Consider the following 19100-nt stretch of genomic DNA (forward strand, 5'->3'; position numbering starts at 1 on the left):
ACAATCCTCATATCCACAACAATATATATATAGCATTTCCTGGAGTAAACTGTCTGGTTTGGAGAACCTTTGAAATCCCGTGATTGTGAACAATTGTAAAATAGGAAGCAATGAAATAGGGAAAGAAATCTGTTCGCTGTGCATTCCGAATCGTTGGCACGTGCAGACATTTCAAAAGTCGTACAAGTATAATAAGACGCTTAATGACTTTTGCAGCACTTGTCAAACTTAACATATGGGTCATACATGAATAATCTGCAAAGATACAGGAGATGACATTGTGGCTGCAAATGAGAGTTGAGTCTGTAAAACGCTTTCACCAAAACAGAGTATAATAAATAATGGACTCCAGTCTTTCGTCATTTGGTATGAATGTAGTCCTCTGTTACCTAGGCCTGCCATGAGCCGCATATGTTCAAATAGAAAAATCATACTCTTGTTGGGCATTCATTTTTGAGTACAATCTGGTGTGTTGAGATCATTGTCGAGATGTGTGTGGAAGTGACAAGATTAACACAGTGGATCCCACACTCTGTGGGTTGAACAAAGGCGTTCCCATAAGAGTGCCAGCCCTACTTGTGACTCCCCTGGCCCAGCCTCAAACCACATTCTGCAGAGGCAGCACCAACCATCGGACGATTCACGGAGCGGATCACCGAGTTCCTGCGCCACTTCACCTCTCCGGTTCATCTCAAACTTGGGTGTCCTGATCCATCAAGGCCGAGTCTCATGGCATTGGAGTCGTCCACGGTAAGTTCTCTGCCCCTTCCCAGAAACTTTTTGACGACTGCATGTGTATGACGAATGAATTGGGATTTGAATGTGGTGAGTCTTAATCCTGCAGAAGGTGACTCTTAATCCGAGACTATTTCCCATTGTAACCCCAATATGTAATCCCTTAATCTAAATGTTGCAATCCCATAACTGCAGCTGCTTGCCATCTGACTGTTTGAGAAAAAATAAATAATAACAGCAAAAATAGTTAACATCCTTCCAAATATACACAAAAACAAGAATGCAAAAGTAATGTTGCTGGGAGGAAAGTCATAAAAAAGTCAAAAAAAAAGTTGGCTCGATTGCCTGAAGAATATCAACGTGAGTAATAGTAAGGAATTCCAGGTTATGTAGCCCACTGTGCACATGAAGGAACAAAAACAAAATGGCAATTTTAAGCTCAGGAATCTTGACTGTGTGTTTGGCATTTTGTGAAGGCCTTCATGTGTTGACATTCCATAACACCTTATCATAATCTGGCATCAGCAGCCACATGGGTGAAATAGGGACAGGGTCCTTGTGAAACGGAGTGCAAGTTGTACTTTCCCTCGCTAACTCAAACTCTATTGCTTTCCACACCGGAGCTTTGCTCGCGTTGCTATTCCGACAAAAGTCAGGTCAGTGTGAGTTTCCGTTCTGACTGAGAAAATACAGAAACCATAAAAAGTATTTTCGAGGGAACTTGCAAATGTCTTCCAAAACTACCTTCTCTAGTTGTTGTTGTTGTTGTTGTTGTGTTGCCTCAGTCAGTTCTAGATGAACAGACCAGCAGAATGGCTCTTCCCTGCTGTCTTGTGTAGTTGTTGTTGTTGCTCCAGTCAGTTCTGGTTGAACAGACAAGCAGAATGGCTCTTCCCTTGCTACATTGTGTAGTTGTTGTTGTTGTTGTGTTGCCCCAGTCAGTTCTGGTTGAACAGACCAGCGGAATGGCTCTTCCCTGCTACCTTGTGTAGTTGTTGTTGTTGTTGTTGCCCCAGTCAGTTCTGGTTGACCAGACCAGCGGAACGCCTCTTGATCCCTGCTACCTTGTGTAGTTGTGCAACATGTAGTTCAGATTGTGCGTTGGTATTTGATAGTTTTAGTTGTACATCTCCATTACCTCTCCGCCTCGTCGTACATTACAATGAATGCTCTGAAAGTTTTGAAATAGGCCTTGTATTGGTAGATGGAATGGTAATTGGAATAGGGTGGAGGATAGCGGGAGAGTGCATGTAGTCGGGTTGGTTTACTTGAATACGACCCCGTTTGCACTGTTCCCAAAGCTAGTTCATGGTCATAATTCATGTAAACTCGACATGGCAAAAAGAGCAAATCCCAGTATGACGATGTTGATGAATTCGTGTTTCAACTTGATTCAACTCCACCTGCCCGAGGATGTTTCTTCGTTCAGTAAAGATCATCATTTCGCATCCTCTGATGTCGGACACACTGGAAACCACAGTAAAGTTGGACTCCATTGTTTTCTATCAACTGTTCTACAACTGCACATTCCTAATAAAACAAGCTTCAGACTCAACATATGGAAACAGTATAAAGTGTTACCAAGCCAGAAACAGAGATATACAAAGCAGTATTAAATTAAGCTGCAGTTAATTTGTTGGACTATGATCAGCACATTGAATTGCAGTTGCTGTTGTTGTTGTTGTTGTTGTTGTTGCTGTATAGCCCTGGCTAGTTCTCTTGAACAAGCCCGCGGTACGGAGACAGCCGATTGATCTCTCAGGAGCGAACCAGAGATCCTCCACATCTAGGATGGTGTACCCCGGCCTACACAAAGTCGAGGCCATGACAGAGTTACAGAGAGAGAGAGAGAGGGAAAGGGCCAGCCCTTTCTGACCGTGTCAGCACCGCCCTGATAAATCCAGGCAGCATGGAAGAATGGGGAAGATTTGGCCCCCGACTTGCATTGGGGGGTACAACCACCACAAAGAGGCGTCCCCACTAGTTGTTTGAATTGCAGTTGCTTAAAGTGTAGGCCCACTCATTTATGATGCAGGCCCACTCCTCCAGGAAGCAGGCCCACTCCTCTAGGATGCAGGCCCACTCCTCTAGTACGCAGGCCCACTCCTCTAGGACGCAGGCCCACTCGAGTATGCAGGCCCACTCCTCGAGTATGCAGGCCCACTCCTCTAGGACGCAGGCCCACTCCTCTAGGACGCAGGCCCACTCCTCTAGGACGCAGGCCCACTCCTCTAGGACGCAGGCCCACTCCTAGAGTATGCAGGCCCACTCCTCTAGGACGCAGGCCCACTCCTCGAGTATGCAGTGCCCTGTATTCAGTGAGCTGTTACTAATTTTGCCAACCTCCAAAGGATGTCAGGCCAAGTCAACCCACTTTCTGTTATTTAACAGAATGTCAGGGCTCAAACTCAAGACCTTAAGCCAGCCACCTTAACCGTTAAGCCAACACCAGGCTTAATTTTGCTTCAACACGTGCCACAGTACAAGTGGTTTACTGACCCCTGCTGTAAACAAGGGGCGATTACACGTCGTGGCACCAAATATACTTGCCCTATCTCCCCCACTTTCAACCCCAGGCTGCTCCCAAAGGCAGTTGGTGTTTCTAGTTAAGTTTAATACGTGTGTGTGTGTGGGTGTGTGTGTGTGTGGTGTGGGGTGTGTGTGTGCGTGGTGTGGGGTGTGTGTATGTGGTGTGTATGTGTGTCCCTGTGTGTGTGTGTGTGTGTGTGTGCGTGCGTGCGTGTCCATTTCAAGGCTGTAACTTTTTTACCATTTGTTTTGTTCCCAAATTTTCACCAAAGCTTTATCTATCTATAATTCCAGTAATCTCTGTCTGTCTGTCTGTACGTCTGTACGTTTGTTTGTTTGTCTGTGACCGCTGTTTCTCGACAACTACCGGTCCGATATACTTGAAACTTGCCAGGTATATTGCTGGGGACCCGAGGATGTGCCTTTTCAAGGTTTCATATTAATCGGACAATTACTTACCGAGCTATGTCCAAAAAACGATTCAACCAATCAGAGAGCAGCGAACGATCGCGTGTGCCGAACGTGGCGGACACACTCTGCCTCGGATGGCACATTTGAGAGCGTATTCATTTATTTCACGTTTGCAAACTATGTTGGCGTTAAACTATGTTTTACAACTAATAAAAACGAATTTGCGATTCATTCGCTTTCCTGCGCGTTTGTGTACGCGATGGCGATTTCTTTACCAAACTCCGGAAGCCGTTCGCTTTGGACCGAACCATTGCATGTAAATAGAGGGGGGGGATTGTCACCACTCGCAAGCCGTTCGCTTTGGACCAAACCATTTCATGTAAATAGAGGGGGGGGATATAATTTTAGATATATAGATATAGTACGGGCATGCCCTAGTTATGAGAATATGGAGAAGGCAAATTAATAATTTTGTAAAAATGTCAAAGGTAACCAAACGGTCAAAAAAACGGCAACCACAAAGATTTACCTTTAAATAGTCTTCTATAAATGTGAAAATCAAGCAGCAAATCAGCAAAATGTGGAAACCACTGAGAGCAAACAAAATGTCAACTTTACATTTGCAATGAACTGGTTCAAAATGGCGGACGTTTATTGTTTGATTTGTTTTGTTTTTAATAAGTAGGCTATATTTTTGTAGGTATATTAATATAACTATTAATGCAATGAAATAATATCGCACAAAAATGTGAGCTCTGTCTACTGTAACGCCATGGCTTGCAAAAGCAGCCTGAATAGCGTTCACCAATCGCTAGATGTGGTCAATTGTGTCAGATTTTACTACAGATATTTATTTAGTCTACAGCATCAAATCCCCATATTCCAATCCAGATTTTTATGATATGCGTCAATTCTGTAATGGTAATCGATGGTGTTTCCAAGGCAAATCACGTTTGAATAGGCCGAAACAAAATGGCGGCTTAAGAACCCAGCGAGGAGCAGTGGGCTGACCAAGATGGCGGGCCGCCACACTGGTAAGGCTTTTTCGGGTTTTTTTCTTATGAGCCCCTCGTTATTCATCTTCAAAAAATGGTGTTATAACACACCCAAACACCCAGTTGTCATCATTGCAATCTGTTGGAGGTCCACGTGTATGCATGAAAAGTTTAGGGCCGCTAGGTTTCATGGTTTTGAAGTTATGGAGGAGAAAGACGGACGGATACTGCCTTTTATTATTATAGATACGAGCGAGGTACCCATGCTACGCACGGGTGGGAGGCCAGAGGCAAACAGACAATGCAGAAACGGCGAATGCTAAAGCATGAAACCAATAAATTCCACATTTCTGCAGCATCTTCAGTTGCACGTCAGACATGGACAGCAAGTTCGTGAAGGACTTGCATGAAAAACGTACCCGTTCGCAAATCTCCCAATGGGTACGTTTGTTCCATTCCCAGTCAATGGCGAATCTGCATATGGCGATCCACAAATTTCACATTTAGAAAGTAGAAACCGTCACGGCATTTCGTCATTCACTTGCACTCGATATCACTTTTTTCATTCCAAACAGCATAACTCCAATCACAAATGAAATAATATTAATATAAAAAATAAACTTTTAACAACATTCGTGACATAAACAAATATTTAAATCCTGATTGTGAAGTTCCGTACGGTTGGGTGAATACAATTACGAATTCAAAATCGTAATTGTATTCACTCAATTCCAATCATCAATTGATACTTTAACAAAATACTGTTTTAAATGACGGTTGTATTGGGATATTATCAAACCCGCGCATTGTCATAATCTGTCCACTTCCGCATTCGCGGCAGGTTTGTAGTTCTCATCAAAATCTAAACAGTATTTGTAGAATTTCAATAAAAGCCACATCACTGTTCATATCGGTAAATATTATTCCATCGTGTTTGGAAAAACTGGAAAATTGGAAAACTTGGAAAAACAATATTGCCTATTTTACTCCAGAGGGTCCTAGGAATACCCACCCAAAATATTGTTGCGATCGGTTCAGCCGTTTTTGCGGTACCTGGGAACGGACGGACAGGCAGACAGACGGACATTTGGTGAATTATAGTAAGAAGTAAGATACAGTGCCCTCCATAAGTATTGGAACCGTGAAGTCAAATTTGTTATTATTGCTGTATGCTCAAAAAAATTGGATATGAGATCAAAAGATGAATATGAGGCAAGTGTACAGACGGTCATCTTTTGTTTCTTGGTATGTCTATTCATATATGTCCGAATCTGTCGACAAAGTTTTGAAATATCGTACTATATATAATTGTTGGCCCCATCTCTCAGTGGTGAAGAATCACTCAGAAATTAAAAATAATTCTTGTATCCGGATCAGTTTGCGGATCTTCACCAAAATTGAATCAATTTGTGCTCGTCACAAACCCAACCTGTCCACCGAGTTTTGTCCGAATCTGTCGACAAAGTTTTGAAATATTGTACTATATATCATTTTTGGTCCTATCTCTCAGTGGTGAAGAATCACTCAGAAATTAAAAAGAATTCTAGTATCCGGATCAGTTTCCGGATCTTCACCAAAATTGGATCAATTTGTGCTCGTCACAAACCCAACATGTCCACCTAGTTTTGTCTGAATCTGTCGACAAAGTTTTGAAATATCGTACTATATATAATTTTTGGTCCTATCTCAGTGGTGAAGAATCACTCAGAAATTAAAAAGAATTCTAGTATCCGGATCAGTTTCCGGATCTTCACCAAAATTGGATCAATTTGTGCTCGTCACAAACCCAACATGTCCACCGAGTTTTGTCCGAATCTGTCGACAAAGTTTTGAAATATCGTACTATATATAATTTTTGGCCCTATCTCTCAGTGGTGAAGAATCACTCAGAAATTTAAAAAAAATTATTGTATCCGGATCTTCACTAAAATCTCAACCTGTCCACCAAGTCTCATCAACAACTTTTAGAGATAACCTGCTCACAGACAGGAGTGAAAACATAACCGTCGCCCGCCTTCCGTGGCGGAGGTAGTAAGAAATTAGAATCCTCTTTCAATATTATCAAAATTCATTGCAAAGATTATTCATCTTAATGAGTTTACAGTGTTTGTATTATTTATTCGATAGAAACTTCGTTTATAAAGTCTTCCTTCTTGCTTTGAAGAAGGGCTCATGCTCAAAAACCTTCTCTTTCCATGATGGTGAGAATACCTCCATGAAAATCTGCTTGAGAACATTTATTGTGCTTATTTTTCGCTGATGCAGATCATTTCAAACCATTATAAAAACTTGTTTTCCATTGTCTATATTATGCTTTGTGTGATTAAGTGGGGCTGGCAGGATGGCCTAGACTAGAGGTACGCACACTCACCTGTAAACTGTCATCGCGATGTTTCACAGGTGATTCATCAATTTGTGTGCCGTCCCTCGGATGGACGTTAAGCCGGGCGTCCTGTCTGCCAGTATTAATTGGTGGGCGTTATTTAAAGATCCCACGGTGTCCTTCGTGAAGAGTAGGCGAGCTATCTCCGGCATCCTGAAAATAATCCGCATTCCTGTTCCAACCTGCGGAGGGCACCGCATCAAGATTCTCAAAGTTTTTATCCTTGTAAAAATTCATAACAAGGGTAGTGGTGTGGATGTCACGTCATCCTGGATCACATGTGGCTCCTCCTGGTATCGTAACGCACAAACACCATGCAGTGGTGCAGGTTTGTACAAAACGTCACAACACAACACATTTATGAACCAAATACTGATTTGTATACTTGGGGGTGAATATATACACCTGCAGGTTTGAAGAGTTCATTTATCCATTGTGCTGTCCGATACAGTCTATAAATCGATCGATGCATGTATTGATGACGTCACATTAAAACAAATCGGCTCTCGGCCTTGATGCCAAGAAGTAGCTAGAACCTGCTACTACTACTGCCGACTGCTACTACTCCTACCACTGTCTACTACCACAACTACTACTACCACTACTACTAAAACTACTACCACCACTACTACTACTGCTACTATTGCCACTACCACCACTAAAACTACTAATACTGCTGCTGCTACGACTGCTACCACTTATAAAACTACTACTACTAAAACTACTACTGCTTCTACTACTACCACTACTACTACTACAAATTCTACAACTACTACTGCTTCTACTACTACCACTACTACTACTACTACAAATTCTACAACTACTTCTACTACTACCACTACTACTACTACTGATATGACGCTACTAGCATTATTGCCATCACCACGACCAGTATATGAATGAAGTGTATTCAATGGAAAACCTTTTATAGTTGGGATTGCAGGAGGGAGCTCTTAGGGAAAAATGGAGAATCGGTTTCTTTCTCAAAGCATTTTGGCTGCTTGCAGCTGCCCTTGCAGAGTCCGAGTTCAATTCGGGAAGGAGGGAACATTTACCGGCCACATAACACATCCGATTACGACAGCGCTGGAATGAAGAAGCCGGGGTTCCAACCGCATGCCCGTGAGATTGACCTGATCAACCGCGACCCGAAGAGCCTCAACAATGACCTAGTTGGGGTGAGCTGAACACCTAAAGATTTTATAAAACGGTATATTTATGAACTGGAAAAAAACGCTGAATCTTTCTTTTTTCTCTCTCTAAGTGACCCAGATTTGGCTAAGACTGTCACGTAGTTTAAAACCGCACAAAAAAAATCTGTACAAACAACTGGAAACGAATGTTGTCCAAAAACTTTCATGAGTGTCTTTCTCTACCCCAAACAATCCATTTTCTTGATTCTGGGTTTCACAGGTAGAAAGAAGAAAAAAAAAGAAAAAAAAAAGACCCACTGGTGCAAATAAAACGTCTCATTCATTATTAAACAATTCCATGTACTTTACAAATGTTCACAATTTCCTTTTTTGTCCTTGATTTGCTCTCCTCTCCTCCATAAGAACCTCTCCTCCATAAGAATCTCTCCTCCATAAGAACCTCTTTGCCGTAAGAACCTCACCGCCGTAAGAACATCTCCTCCATAAGAACCTCTCCTCCATAAGAACATCTCCTCCGTAAGAACCTCTTCGACGTAAGAACCTCTCCGCCGTAAGAACATCTCCTCCGTAAGAACATCTCCTCCATAAGAACCTCTCCTCCGTAAGAACCTCTTCGCCGTAAGAACCTCTCCTCCAGAAGAACCTCTTCGCCGTAAGAACCTCACCGCCGTAAGCACCTCTCCGCCGTAAGAACCTCTCCTCCATAAGAACCTCTTCGCCGTAAGAACCTCACCGCCGTAACCACCTCTCCACCATAAGAACCTCTCCTCCATAAGAACCTCTTCGCCGTAAGAACCTCTCTGCCGTAAGAACCTCTCCGCCGTAAGAACCTCTCCTCAGTAAGAACCTCTCCTCAGTAAGAACCTCTCCTCAGTAAGAACCTCTCCTCCATAAGAACCTCTTCGCCATAAGAACCTCTCCTCCATAAGAACCTCTGAAGAATAGGTTAGTTAATCCTGGCCAAATTCTAAAATGGTCCCTGCCCTAACCTACAGGGAGGCACTGTGTCAATGGTACAGATATGCTCCCTCACAATGACAAGTTCTGAGGGTTGTAATGGAGATCTCACTCACAGACACACACACACACACACATAATGACGAGACAAACACAAAGCCAGTGAGCTTGGGGGAAGTGACGTCACTGCCCCGTGATACTCTGGGTACCAGCAACGTCATAACAATGGCGACGTCATAACAATGGCGACGCGCTTTTCTCTCCGCACTCAGTGTGACATTTCCTCCTCCCCTTGGATACCAACAAATGGGGATTGTCTGTGCTCTATCGTTTTGAATGCTGAACGTCAATCAAGGAAGCAACACGTACCATTTTAAAAGTCTTTGGTACGACTCGGCCGGGGTTTGAACCGCTGACCTCCCAGACTCGGAGAGGACACTCCAACCATTACACCACCGAGTGTGGTCTTTAATGATGAATAAAAAGGAAACTGCTCAATAGCCCCTACCCTGCTTCAGGATTCAGTGCACCAGAGCCGAGAGCATGGGTAGGATATGTCCAAGTGAAATGGGATTATTATGTGGATTAGATTAGAGAGAGCAATTTTTTTTGTGAAAACATTCTGAGGCATCAATATCAAAAGAACTGTCACGTGATTTCCTCAATTAACACTAAAAGAACCACGGAAGGCAAACGAGCGTGAATGGAGGCGTTTTGAATCCAACCATGTGGCGGATTATACGAGGGGGAAGAAGAGAACCGACTTACCTGGACGGGTCTCGCCGACGTCTTCACCCTGAAAAAAGAAACTCAAACATAAACCGGGTTTATAAATGTGCAGAAAATAATGAAAGGGTTTATTAAACGGATGCCGATAACAAGAAAACGCGACGGTAAAATCAAATTCCTAATCGGGTCGTCCCCACACCAGACTTATAACACAGACACAGGAAGAAAATAAACTGGAAAATAATAACGTGTTTTATCGTGCACTTAGCTCTGATCAGCTCGGGGGGGTCTCGCCAGGAATTCAAGGCCGGGAGGTCCGGCTGGGGTTGTGCGCGAAACACCTAAAGAGGCCTTACTCGAGAAACGGCGGGAAACAGGCCTTACTCGAGCACTGTAGCGGCAAGCTGCTCATCGTCTCCGCCTGCAAAACTCTGCACGTCTCCCTTTGGCGTCTCTGACCACGAAAGGTCCAAGCACAAACGCGCAAGGGAGAGGAACAAGGGAACCAGAGAATGGCAGGAACAGGGCAAGATCAGAGGGTCAGAGAACAAGAGTCCAGGGTCAGTGAGCAAGAGCGAAAATGTCCGTCCCCGAGTTCTTTTAGCGTCGGGTCTTGACGTCATCAGCGCTTCTCCACCAATCAGCGCACCGCTTCTTGCTCGCCTCTGACGTCCTCGGTGGTCTTTGCCAATTGGTGCTCTGCTTCCTCCTCGGCCTTCCTTCCACCAATCAGCGGGTAGCTTTTTGCTCCATCCTGGCCAATCACAAGTCCCTTTTTACCCCGGCCTTCCCATTGGTCAACTCCCGCCCAATAGTGAGTCACTTCTTGCTTCGCCCTGGCCAATCACGGCTCCTCGTGGCGTGTCTTTGGCCTGCTTGTCTTCTGTGGCGATGTAGCTGGTGCGTCCAAATGGCAGCGTTCAGAACTGGCCTCCGGTTGGTTTTATGGTTATTATTTAGTGCAATAGATGGGCATTTCCTCACTCGTGTCTATTGCGGTGCCATAAAGGACAAAGGATTTTGAACATGGTGCCATAAAGGACATTTTTCCCCGCAGAGCAGAGGTTGGCCTTTTTCGGGCACCTTTATCCCCTTTTTGAAGCAATGTTTTATGGCCGGACGCCCTTCCTGCCGCCAACCCTGTTAGTCGCCTCTTGCGGCACACAGGGAATCACCAGTGAACTGGTACTCAATTTGCCGACCTCGGAAGGATGACAGGCTGAGTCAACCCCCCTGGCGTTAATTCAGCGATCAACCGAGATTCGAACCCAGGATCCTAGGATCCCAAGCCAACACCCTAACCGCTAAGCCAACACCAGGCTTGGCCGGGACAGGATGGAAATGACTATTTAACACCTTTTCTGCCCTACTCTAATTACCAAAACATTCAAAGTGTAATGGATGCGGTCGTGTACCTATTCTGTAGGCCAGGTTGTACCTATCAAGTGACATGGAGCTTCCTATACATGTGATCCTGGTTGTTGATAACTGTGCCTACAAAGCACTGATGCTAACATTAATGATGAGATAACTAGTTAATAATGAACCAATCAATAACCCCCAAGTCATCTTTGTAACAGTATAGGGAAAGGAAGCAAAAGTGCCTGTACTAGAATTGGACCTGAGTGTTCCCTGATCTCTCTAGATATTCCTTCCTTGTCTAAAATCTGTGTGCTGCAGATGATCTGATGAGGATGATGATGTTGGTGATGAGGATAATGGATGAAATACATGGAAATAATTTTGTGGTGTTGAACCTGAGTTGTAAAATATGGATGATGGACATGTATGACGTTCAAAGACTTGTGTTCTAATGTCAGTATATGCTATTATAATAATAATTATTATTATTAAGTGGATTACATATATGCATCCACTATTTTTCAAAAGACAATTTGAATTCGCTAATATCGCTTCCTGCTTTCAAATGTCTCGATGATTAAGGTGTCTTTATGTTTGCCTGTGTCTGTGTCCTGTGAGTGTCTTGTCTGTGCGCAATCTAATTTGTAGATCATCTGATCTCGAGTCTCGATGAGATCACTTATAAAATGGGTCGTGGTGTCCGGATGTCTGTCCTGTTGTCCGTCCGTCAACTTTTTATTATTTTATCCTCCCGTATCACCCTGCTGATTGTTCTGAAACTTGACACATGAACACAAGACAGTAGCCCACGCAATCGCTCAAGCTTCAGTTTTTCGATTTAATATCAGGGGGCCACCAATGGGGTTAGGGGGCTTCCATGGGGTCCCCCCCAAATCAGCAGAGGCCTGAATTACAACCTCGAGAGGTGATTGTCAGCCCTCTCGGGGCTATTTATTCAAGTTGCTGTATTGATCATTTGACTTCCGTTGCATTTCAGGTTTCTGCAGTTTAAATATTGTGACATGTACACTCCACATCACAGTTGTGAATGGCTCAAATACTCCCCCTTTCACCCTGCCAACTCCTCTTGTCCCTCACGTGATGCAGCGTGGCCACTGAGACGGAGGTGTCCCCGCTTTTGGCTCAATCATGTGACTCCCCGCTTATAACTCTTTTGGGGGTCACCCCGCCTAACCTTGCCTGGGCCCCGCCAATTCAGACAGAAGGGACAGATCACATGACGTCCTGAACCTAGATAACCTATCACAAACCACACCACCTTCCAATTATGCAAAAAAACAGGACAACTTAACCGAAACACGAAGTCCTCGATTCAAGCGCAAATGATCTATCCTATGTGATCAAATGGTCCATGCTCAGGCCTTACATTTTGATAACTACCTGTACCCAGAGTTGGCGACTCAAATCGGAAACTCTGACACAAGTCGCAAAATTTTGTGACTAACTTCGGACTTGAAATTGACTTGAGACTCGGACTTGGTTTCTTGGGAGTTGCGAGTTCCTTACAACTTGGGTTTATAATTACGTGCCGGGGGAAATTTGGCCCCTGATCAGTAACCCCATGCACGCCCCGACCTGATAAAATTATTTTGTGATTATTGAAATCTCATTTGACTTGGATTATTTCAACTTCGTCAATATACAGACATGGCATTTAATATGGAATTTTTTTTTTTTCTTGACTTGGGTTTACTTTCTCAACTCTGGTGATTTATTTGTTAAAAGAACCATGTCACTGATTGTCTGTCGCAGCAAGAAGTCAACAGGATTATATCACAGGTGGCGTGGCAAAATGTACGGACAGGTGCATTTGATGATTGGCTTCACAGTCGGGTATGCAAGGGTTGTTGCGTTCTGTATTAGTGGAAAACAACTGCTGCACATCTCCAAAAGTTATTGCCGCTTCCTCTGGAGATGGTCCGTCAACTCGACAATGCTGTTTGTCATGGAGTGGTGGCTTTACGAAATTACGGCATGAAACAGCGTGCTATTGCTCGGCAGTATGGCATCACTCAAGGTCGGGTGTCAAAGATCCTGAAAGGAAATGCTCAGAGGGGTGTCCCTACTCCAATACCGAGGCCAGGACGTCCCCGCAGAACCACAAGGAGGGATGATCGCCAGCTGCACCGATTAGTCCGCAATGGTCGTACCAAGTCAGCTAATCGGCTTAGGGCTGAGTGGCAGCAACTGACAAATGTGCCTGTATCCAGAAGGCTAGTCAACCAACGACTGGTTCAAGCAGGCTATCGTGCCAGGCGTCCCCTGAAAAAGCCACGCCTGACCAGACAACACCGCCAGCGCCGATTGCAGTGGGCCAGAGAGCACCGTCAATGGCAGCCAGGACACTGGAATCACGTGACCTTCAGTGACGAGTCTAGATTTCTGGTCTATCGTCAAAATGGCCGTGTCAGAGTGTGCAGACAAGTGCATGAAGCCTACAACAAAGATTGTATAGTGCCAAGAGTCCAAGCTGGAAGTGGTGGGGTGACCGTTTGGGCTGCTTTTCATGCAGGGGGCAAAACTGACCTGGTTGTTCTGAATGGAAACCTGAACCAGTTCAAGTATAGGGTCATTCTGGAAGAAACATTGCTTCCATTTGCTCGTGCAGCCTTTCGAGGAAACTTTGTCTTCCAAGATGACAATGCACGGCCTCATCGTGCTCGCATGATCCAACACTTTCTTGCTGACCGTGGTGTACATCATATGGAGTGGCCTGCCATATCCCCGGATATGAATCCGACAGAGAACTTGTGGGCAGAATTAACGCGTCAAATCGACCACTTGGACCAGCAGCCGACCTCTGTGCGTGAATTGCAGCAGGGTATTGTCACTGCATGGCAAGCGATTCCTGTCCAAACCTTGGCAAATCTCGTGAAGAGCATGCATCAACGTGTACGTGCTCTCCTGAATGCTCGTGGGGGTTACACGAAGTACTGAACTGTAATTTTTCTGTCCGTAATCCCAGTCGTAATTTAACTTTTGTATTTGTTAAAAATAATTTTGGCTAATGTGCAACATAAAGAGATACTTCTGGAAAACGTACAGAAGTTTAACACAGTACTGTCCATGAATTGAGTTCGATATCAGTTTACATCACTTTCAAGGATCAATTTATTTGTTTCGAAATGTCAAATGTGGTTTTTGTTTCTTTTAAAGGTCACATTAACAAAATCTAGAATAATTTCAACATAATTCCAATGAACTTTTGGTTCTAAGACATCTTGAAAAGTAAGTTCACCCCCACAAAAAAATATTCCATATTAAATGCCAAGTCTGTATAATTGTAAATTACACTAGTGGGTATGCTTACACATTGTGGGATATGCTAGAGGGGTGTGCTTACACTTTGTGGGGTGTGCTTACACATTGTGGGGTATGCTAGTGGGTGTGCTTACACATTGTGGGGTATGCTAGCAGGTGTGCTTACACATTGTGGGGTATGCTAGTGGGTGTGCTTACACATTGTGGTGTATGTTAGCGGGTGTGCTTACACATTGTGGGGTACGCTAGTGGGTATGCTTACACATTGTTATTGCTCACATTGTGTAAGCAATAACAAACCGTGCTTCGTACATAATAAATAGAAGCTTTATGATTATAGGCAAGAATCACCGACCTGATGCTAGATATCAATTTATATTTATTTATTTTTATTTATTTAACAGACGTTTACAGTTTTTATGTAAAGTTTCATTGAGATTTCTATTTCACAATTTACAGTTATAGAAATTACAATTTTCAAATGCTCGATATCAATTGGTTTTTTAATGTAAATTTTCATTTACGGGCGCTCTTTTTTTCATTTACGGACATTATTGTCATGTTTATTTCACAGTCAACAAGTTGTAGAAATTTCCATTTTCAAATGCTACATATTTATTGAGGTTTTTAATTATTATTTTTTACATATGCGGTTTTGGTTTTTAACGTAAATTTTCATTTACGGACGCTTTCCAATTTTCTGATTATGCTACATCAGCAGAAACCCTTTAGTGTAGATTATTAGAAGGACATGGAAGAAGCACACAATATTATATACAATAACGTCTCTCGAAGCAATAAGAAAATGTATAAAAGTAAATGGAAAGAGTACACAAACAAACATAACAATCACAACAACAACAACAACAACAACAACAACAACAACAACAACAACAACGCTATAAAAGAACCATTTTTTGCATGTTTCCATTCATTTTACATACTCTGAGATTCACAGCAAGACATGCTGCATGTATGTGATGTACAACATGCTGAAACCCATCAGCGAAGCGATAGGTAGACACCTAGTATAGAGGAAACTTCAAACATTGTTTGGCCGTCAACAATGGCAATGGTTGGTTGACCTGTTAGTGTTCCCATCTGAACCTCCGGCCCGTGCAGGAGAACCTACAGTGCATTCAAAAAGTATTCAGACCCCTTGACTTTTTTCACATTTTGTTATGTTGCAGCCTTATGCTGAAATCGTTTAAATTCATTTTTCCCCTCATCAATCTACACTCCATACCCCATAATGACAAAGAGAAAACAGCATTTTAGAAAGTTTTGCAAATTTATTAAAAAGAAAAACACTGAAATATCACATTGACATAAGTATTCATACTATAAAAAAACACCTTTAGAGGCCATTTTCCCCCGCAAAGCGGGGGTTGGCCTTTTTCGGGCACCGTGGTTGTTGTTGTTTTTTGGTCCCCTTTTGAAGCAATGTTTTACGGCCGGATGCCCTTCCTGCCGCCAACCCTTTTTGTCGCCTTTTACGACAAGCAGGGAATTACCAGTGAACTGGCACTCAATTAGCCGACCTCGGAAGGATGACAGGCTGAGTCAACCCCCCTGGCGTTAATTCAGCGATCGACCGGGATTCGAACCCAGGATCCTAGGATCCTAAGCTGGCACCCTAGCCGCTAGCCCAACACCAGGGATAAGTATTCATACTATGACACTTGAAATTTAGCTCAGGTGCCTCCCATTTTTCTTGATCTTTGAGATTTTTTCTACACCTTGATTGGAGTCCACCTGTGGTAAATTCAATTGATTGGCCATGATTTGGAAAGGCACACACCTGTCTATATAAGGTCTCACAGCTGACAATGCACATCAGAGCAAAAACCAAGCCATGAGGTCGAAGGAACTACCTGCAGAGCTCAGAGACAGAATTCTGTCGAGACACAGATCTGGGGAAGCCTGCAAAAAAATCTCTGCTGCATTGAAGGTTCCCAAGAGCACAGTGGCCTCCATGATTCTTAAATGGAAGAAGTTTGGAACAACAAGTACTCTTCCTAGAGCTGGGGCCGCCCGGCCAAACTGAGCAATCGGGGGAGAAGGGCCTTGGTAAGAGGTGACCAAGAACCCGATGGTCACTCTGGCTGAGCTCAAGAGATCCTGTGTGGAGATGGGAGAAACTTCCAAAAGGACAACCATCACTGCAACACTCCACCGATCTGGGCTTTATGGCAGAGTGGCCAGACGGAAGCCTCTCCTCAGTGAAAGACACATGATAGCATGCTTGGAGTTTGCAAAAACGCACCTAAAGGACTCTCAGACTGTGAGAAACAAGATTCTGTGGTCTGATGAAACCAAGATTGAACTGTTTGGCTTCCGTCTGTCAACTCTGCCATAAAGCCCAGATCGGTGGAGTGTTGCAGTGATGGTTGTCCTTTTGGAAGTTTCTCCCATCTCCCCACAGGATCTCTGGAGCTCAGCCAGAGTGACCATCGGGTTCTTGGTCACCTCTAATACCAAGGCCCTTCTCCCCCGATTGCTCAGTTTGGCCGGGCGGCCCCAGCTCTAGGAAGAGTCCTGGTTAGGGTGCACACGGTGCCCCCATATGAGCATATTGCCCTGTCACTGTTTTTATTTTGTTCCAATCATTAAAATAATAGTCCTAGTCAATTTTTATGAAAATTGGACTCTATTTATGTGTCCCACCATTCACTTGAATATTTCCACAAAAATGGCCATAAGCTGCCATTATAACAATATTATGGTAAATAGGCTGTTTTTATTTCCAGCACTAGTATCATTATTTGTTGTTTTTTCTTGAGAGTTCAATGTGAATTGATTTACCTGTGTAAAGTTGGAAATAGAAATGCCAGGGATGAAATGTCCAGACAGTTGCCATGGAAACTGCTGCTAGATTTGGGCTATTTTTAGACATGCACAGTCTAGACATTGTCTAGACATAACAATGCAGTCACAATATGAGCTGATTGACTGATCTGCTCTGTAGCAAGTATATGCATTATGCAGGAACTGATCCTGATGTAGCTGACATGTTTGCCTTTGGCCTGTCATGACACAGATGCTATTACCCAGGTGTAGATATTGACACACATTTGTGATACGTTTGTGTGCGCTGCCAGAATTACTAGCAGAGAGGAAATATTATGGAGGAGGATAAATCATCACAAGATGCTGGTGTTCTTGATATCTGCTCAACTGATGAACTCCAGCATGAATCTACGCCAGGCTCGCCAGCAACTGCAGCAGGATCTAGTAGAATGAAAACAAGAAACTCTTCTGAGATATTTGCACTAGGTCAATCGATCACGGACATCAATTCAGAAATAACTGGATCTCGCTTGCCTACAGCACTACAGGTCCTTCGGTGTCTGATATTCCATATACAGGATGGATATTCTACCAACAAAACCAAGTCGGATTGTTCCAAGCTGGTGCTTGCAAAGATTCAGCCTTTTTATGAGAAAGCAAACGTTCCTTTGATATGTGATCGCAAAGCTCGCGAGATCTTGGAGACGGCGGCAGGGATTTTCGAAGCTCCACACGGTCTCCACGTTTTTCGAAGTTAAGTCTGTTCACAATTGTATTTTGTCGAAACTGTATTTATCTTTCGGTGTGTGAAGTTATTGTGTGCAACTTTGGTTGTTTCTCGGTGTTTATCTTTCATAAATTGATCGTCTGTTTGCCGTGTCGCGAGCAAGGCCTTGTACAGTGTGCACTGTACAACCTTGAGGCTTTGTTTTTCTCTCAGTGGTCCGTCGTTTGTGATCCAATAACTTTCGTTCTCTGTATTCCCAGTCTTTTCACCCATAGCCTACTTCCTTGTGTAAATCTCAACTCAAAAAAAAAAAAAAAAAAAAAAAAAACATTTCCTTCTCTGTTCTCATTCGTTTATTCATTCTTATTCGTTCGTTCGTTCTTCGACCACGTGTTTCTCCCCCATTTCCCCAGATAGTTTTCACTCATTAACCTTCAATGTTTACACTTTCCCCTCAAGTTATGTATTCCGTCATATTTTATAACACCTTTTTCTTCTTCTTCTTTAAAAGGCTGCTTTCGACTTGCTCACCAAATCAATTCATCCCAAAAAAAATATCCATCTCCTATAGTGCCTTTTTTCTACATTCCCTAAACTCTCCTGCACTCCATCCTCCATCCAGCGTCCTTAAACGTATTTTTAACTCGAAGGTCACAAGAAACTCATTTTGCAATAAATGTTCGTTTCCCATAAATCGTACACTTTCAAAAATCCAATCTCACCCCTCCCCTCCAAATCTTCCCCATAACCCCTCCCCTCCAAATCTTCCCCATCACCCCTCCCCTCCAAATCTTCCCCATCACCCATCCCTTTCAAATCTCCCCCCTTGCCCCCTCCCTCCTAAACTACCCCCTCACCCCTCCCCGCCAAGACGCCCCCTCGCCCCTCCCCTCCTAGACTCCTGCCTCACCCCTCCCCTCCAAATCTCCCCCATATCCCATCCCTTTCAAATCCCTCCCCTTGTCCCTTCCCTCCCAAACTCCCCCCTCACCCCTCCCCTTCAAATCTCCCCACCCTCATTGCTTCTCAATTTCCCCCCTCTCACT

The 19100-nt window shown here is 43.7% G+C and overlaps 1 protein-coding gene across 1 annotated transcript in view; it reads left to right on the forward strand.

The window, feature by feature from the left end:
* The first annotated feature begins 590 nt into the window (after positions 1 to 590).
* LOC137415665 (caveolin-1) overlaps positions 591 to 19100 on the forward strand; it is a 31121-nt gene continuing 12611 nt past the window's right edge. Inside the window, exons 1-2 of the mRNA XM_078775423.1 lie at positions 591 to 750; positions 8061 to 8231. Of these exons, the coding sequence (XP_078631549.1) occupies positions 730 to 750; positions 8061 to 8231 (192 nt within the window). The 5' untranslated portion in view covers positions 591 to 729. The remainder of the gene's footprint in view (positions 751 to 8060; positions 8232 to 19100) is intronic.

Source organism: Myxine glutinosa, chromosome 4 (genome assembly GCF_964187855.1).
Source record: "Myxine glutinosa chromosome 4, kmMyxGlut1.1, whole genome shotgun sequence".
Taxonomy (NCBI): domain Eukaryota; kingdom Metazoa; phylum Chordata; class Myxini; order Myxiniformes; family Myxinidae; genus Myxine; species Myxine glutinosa.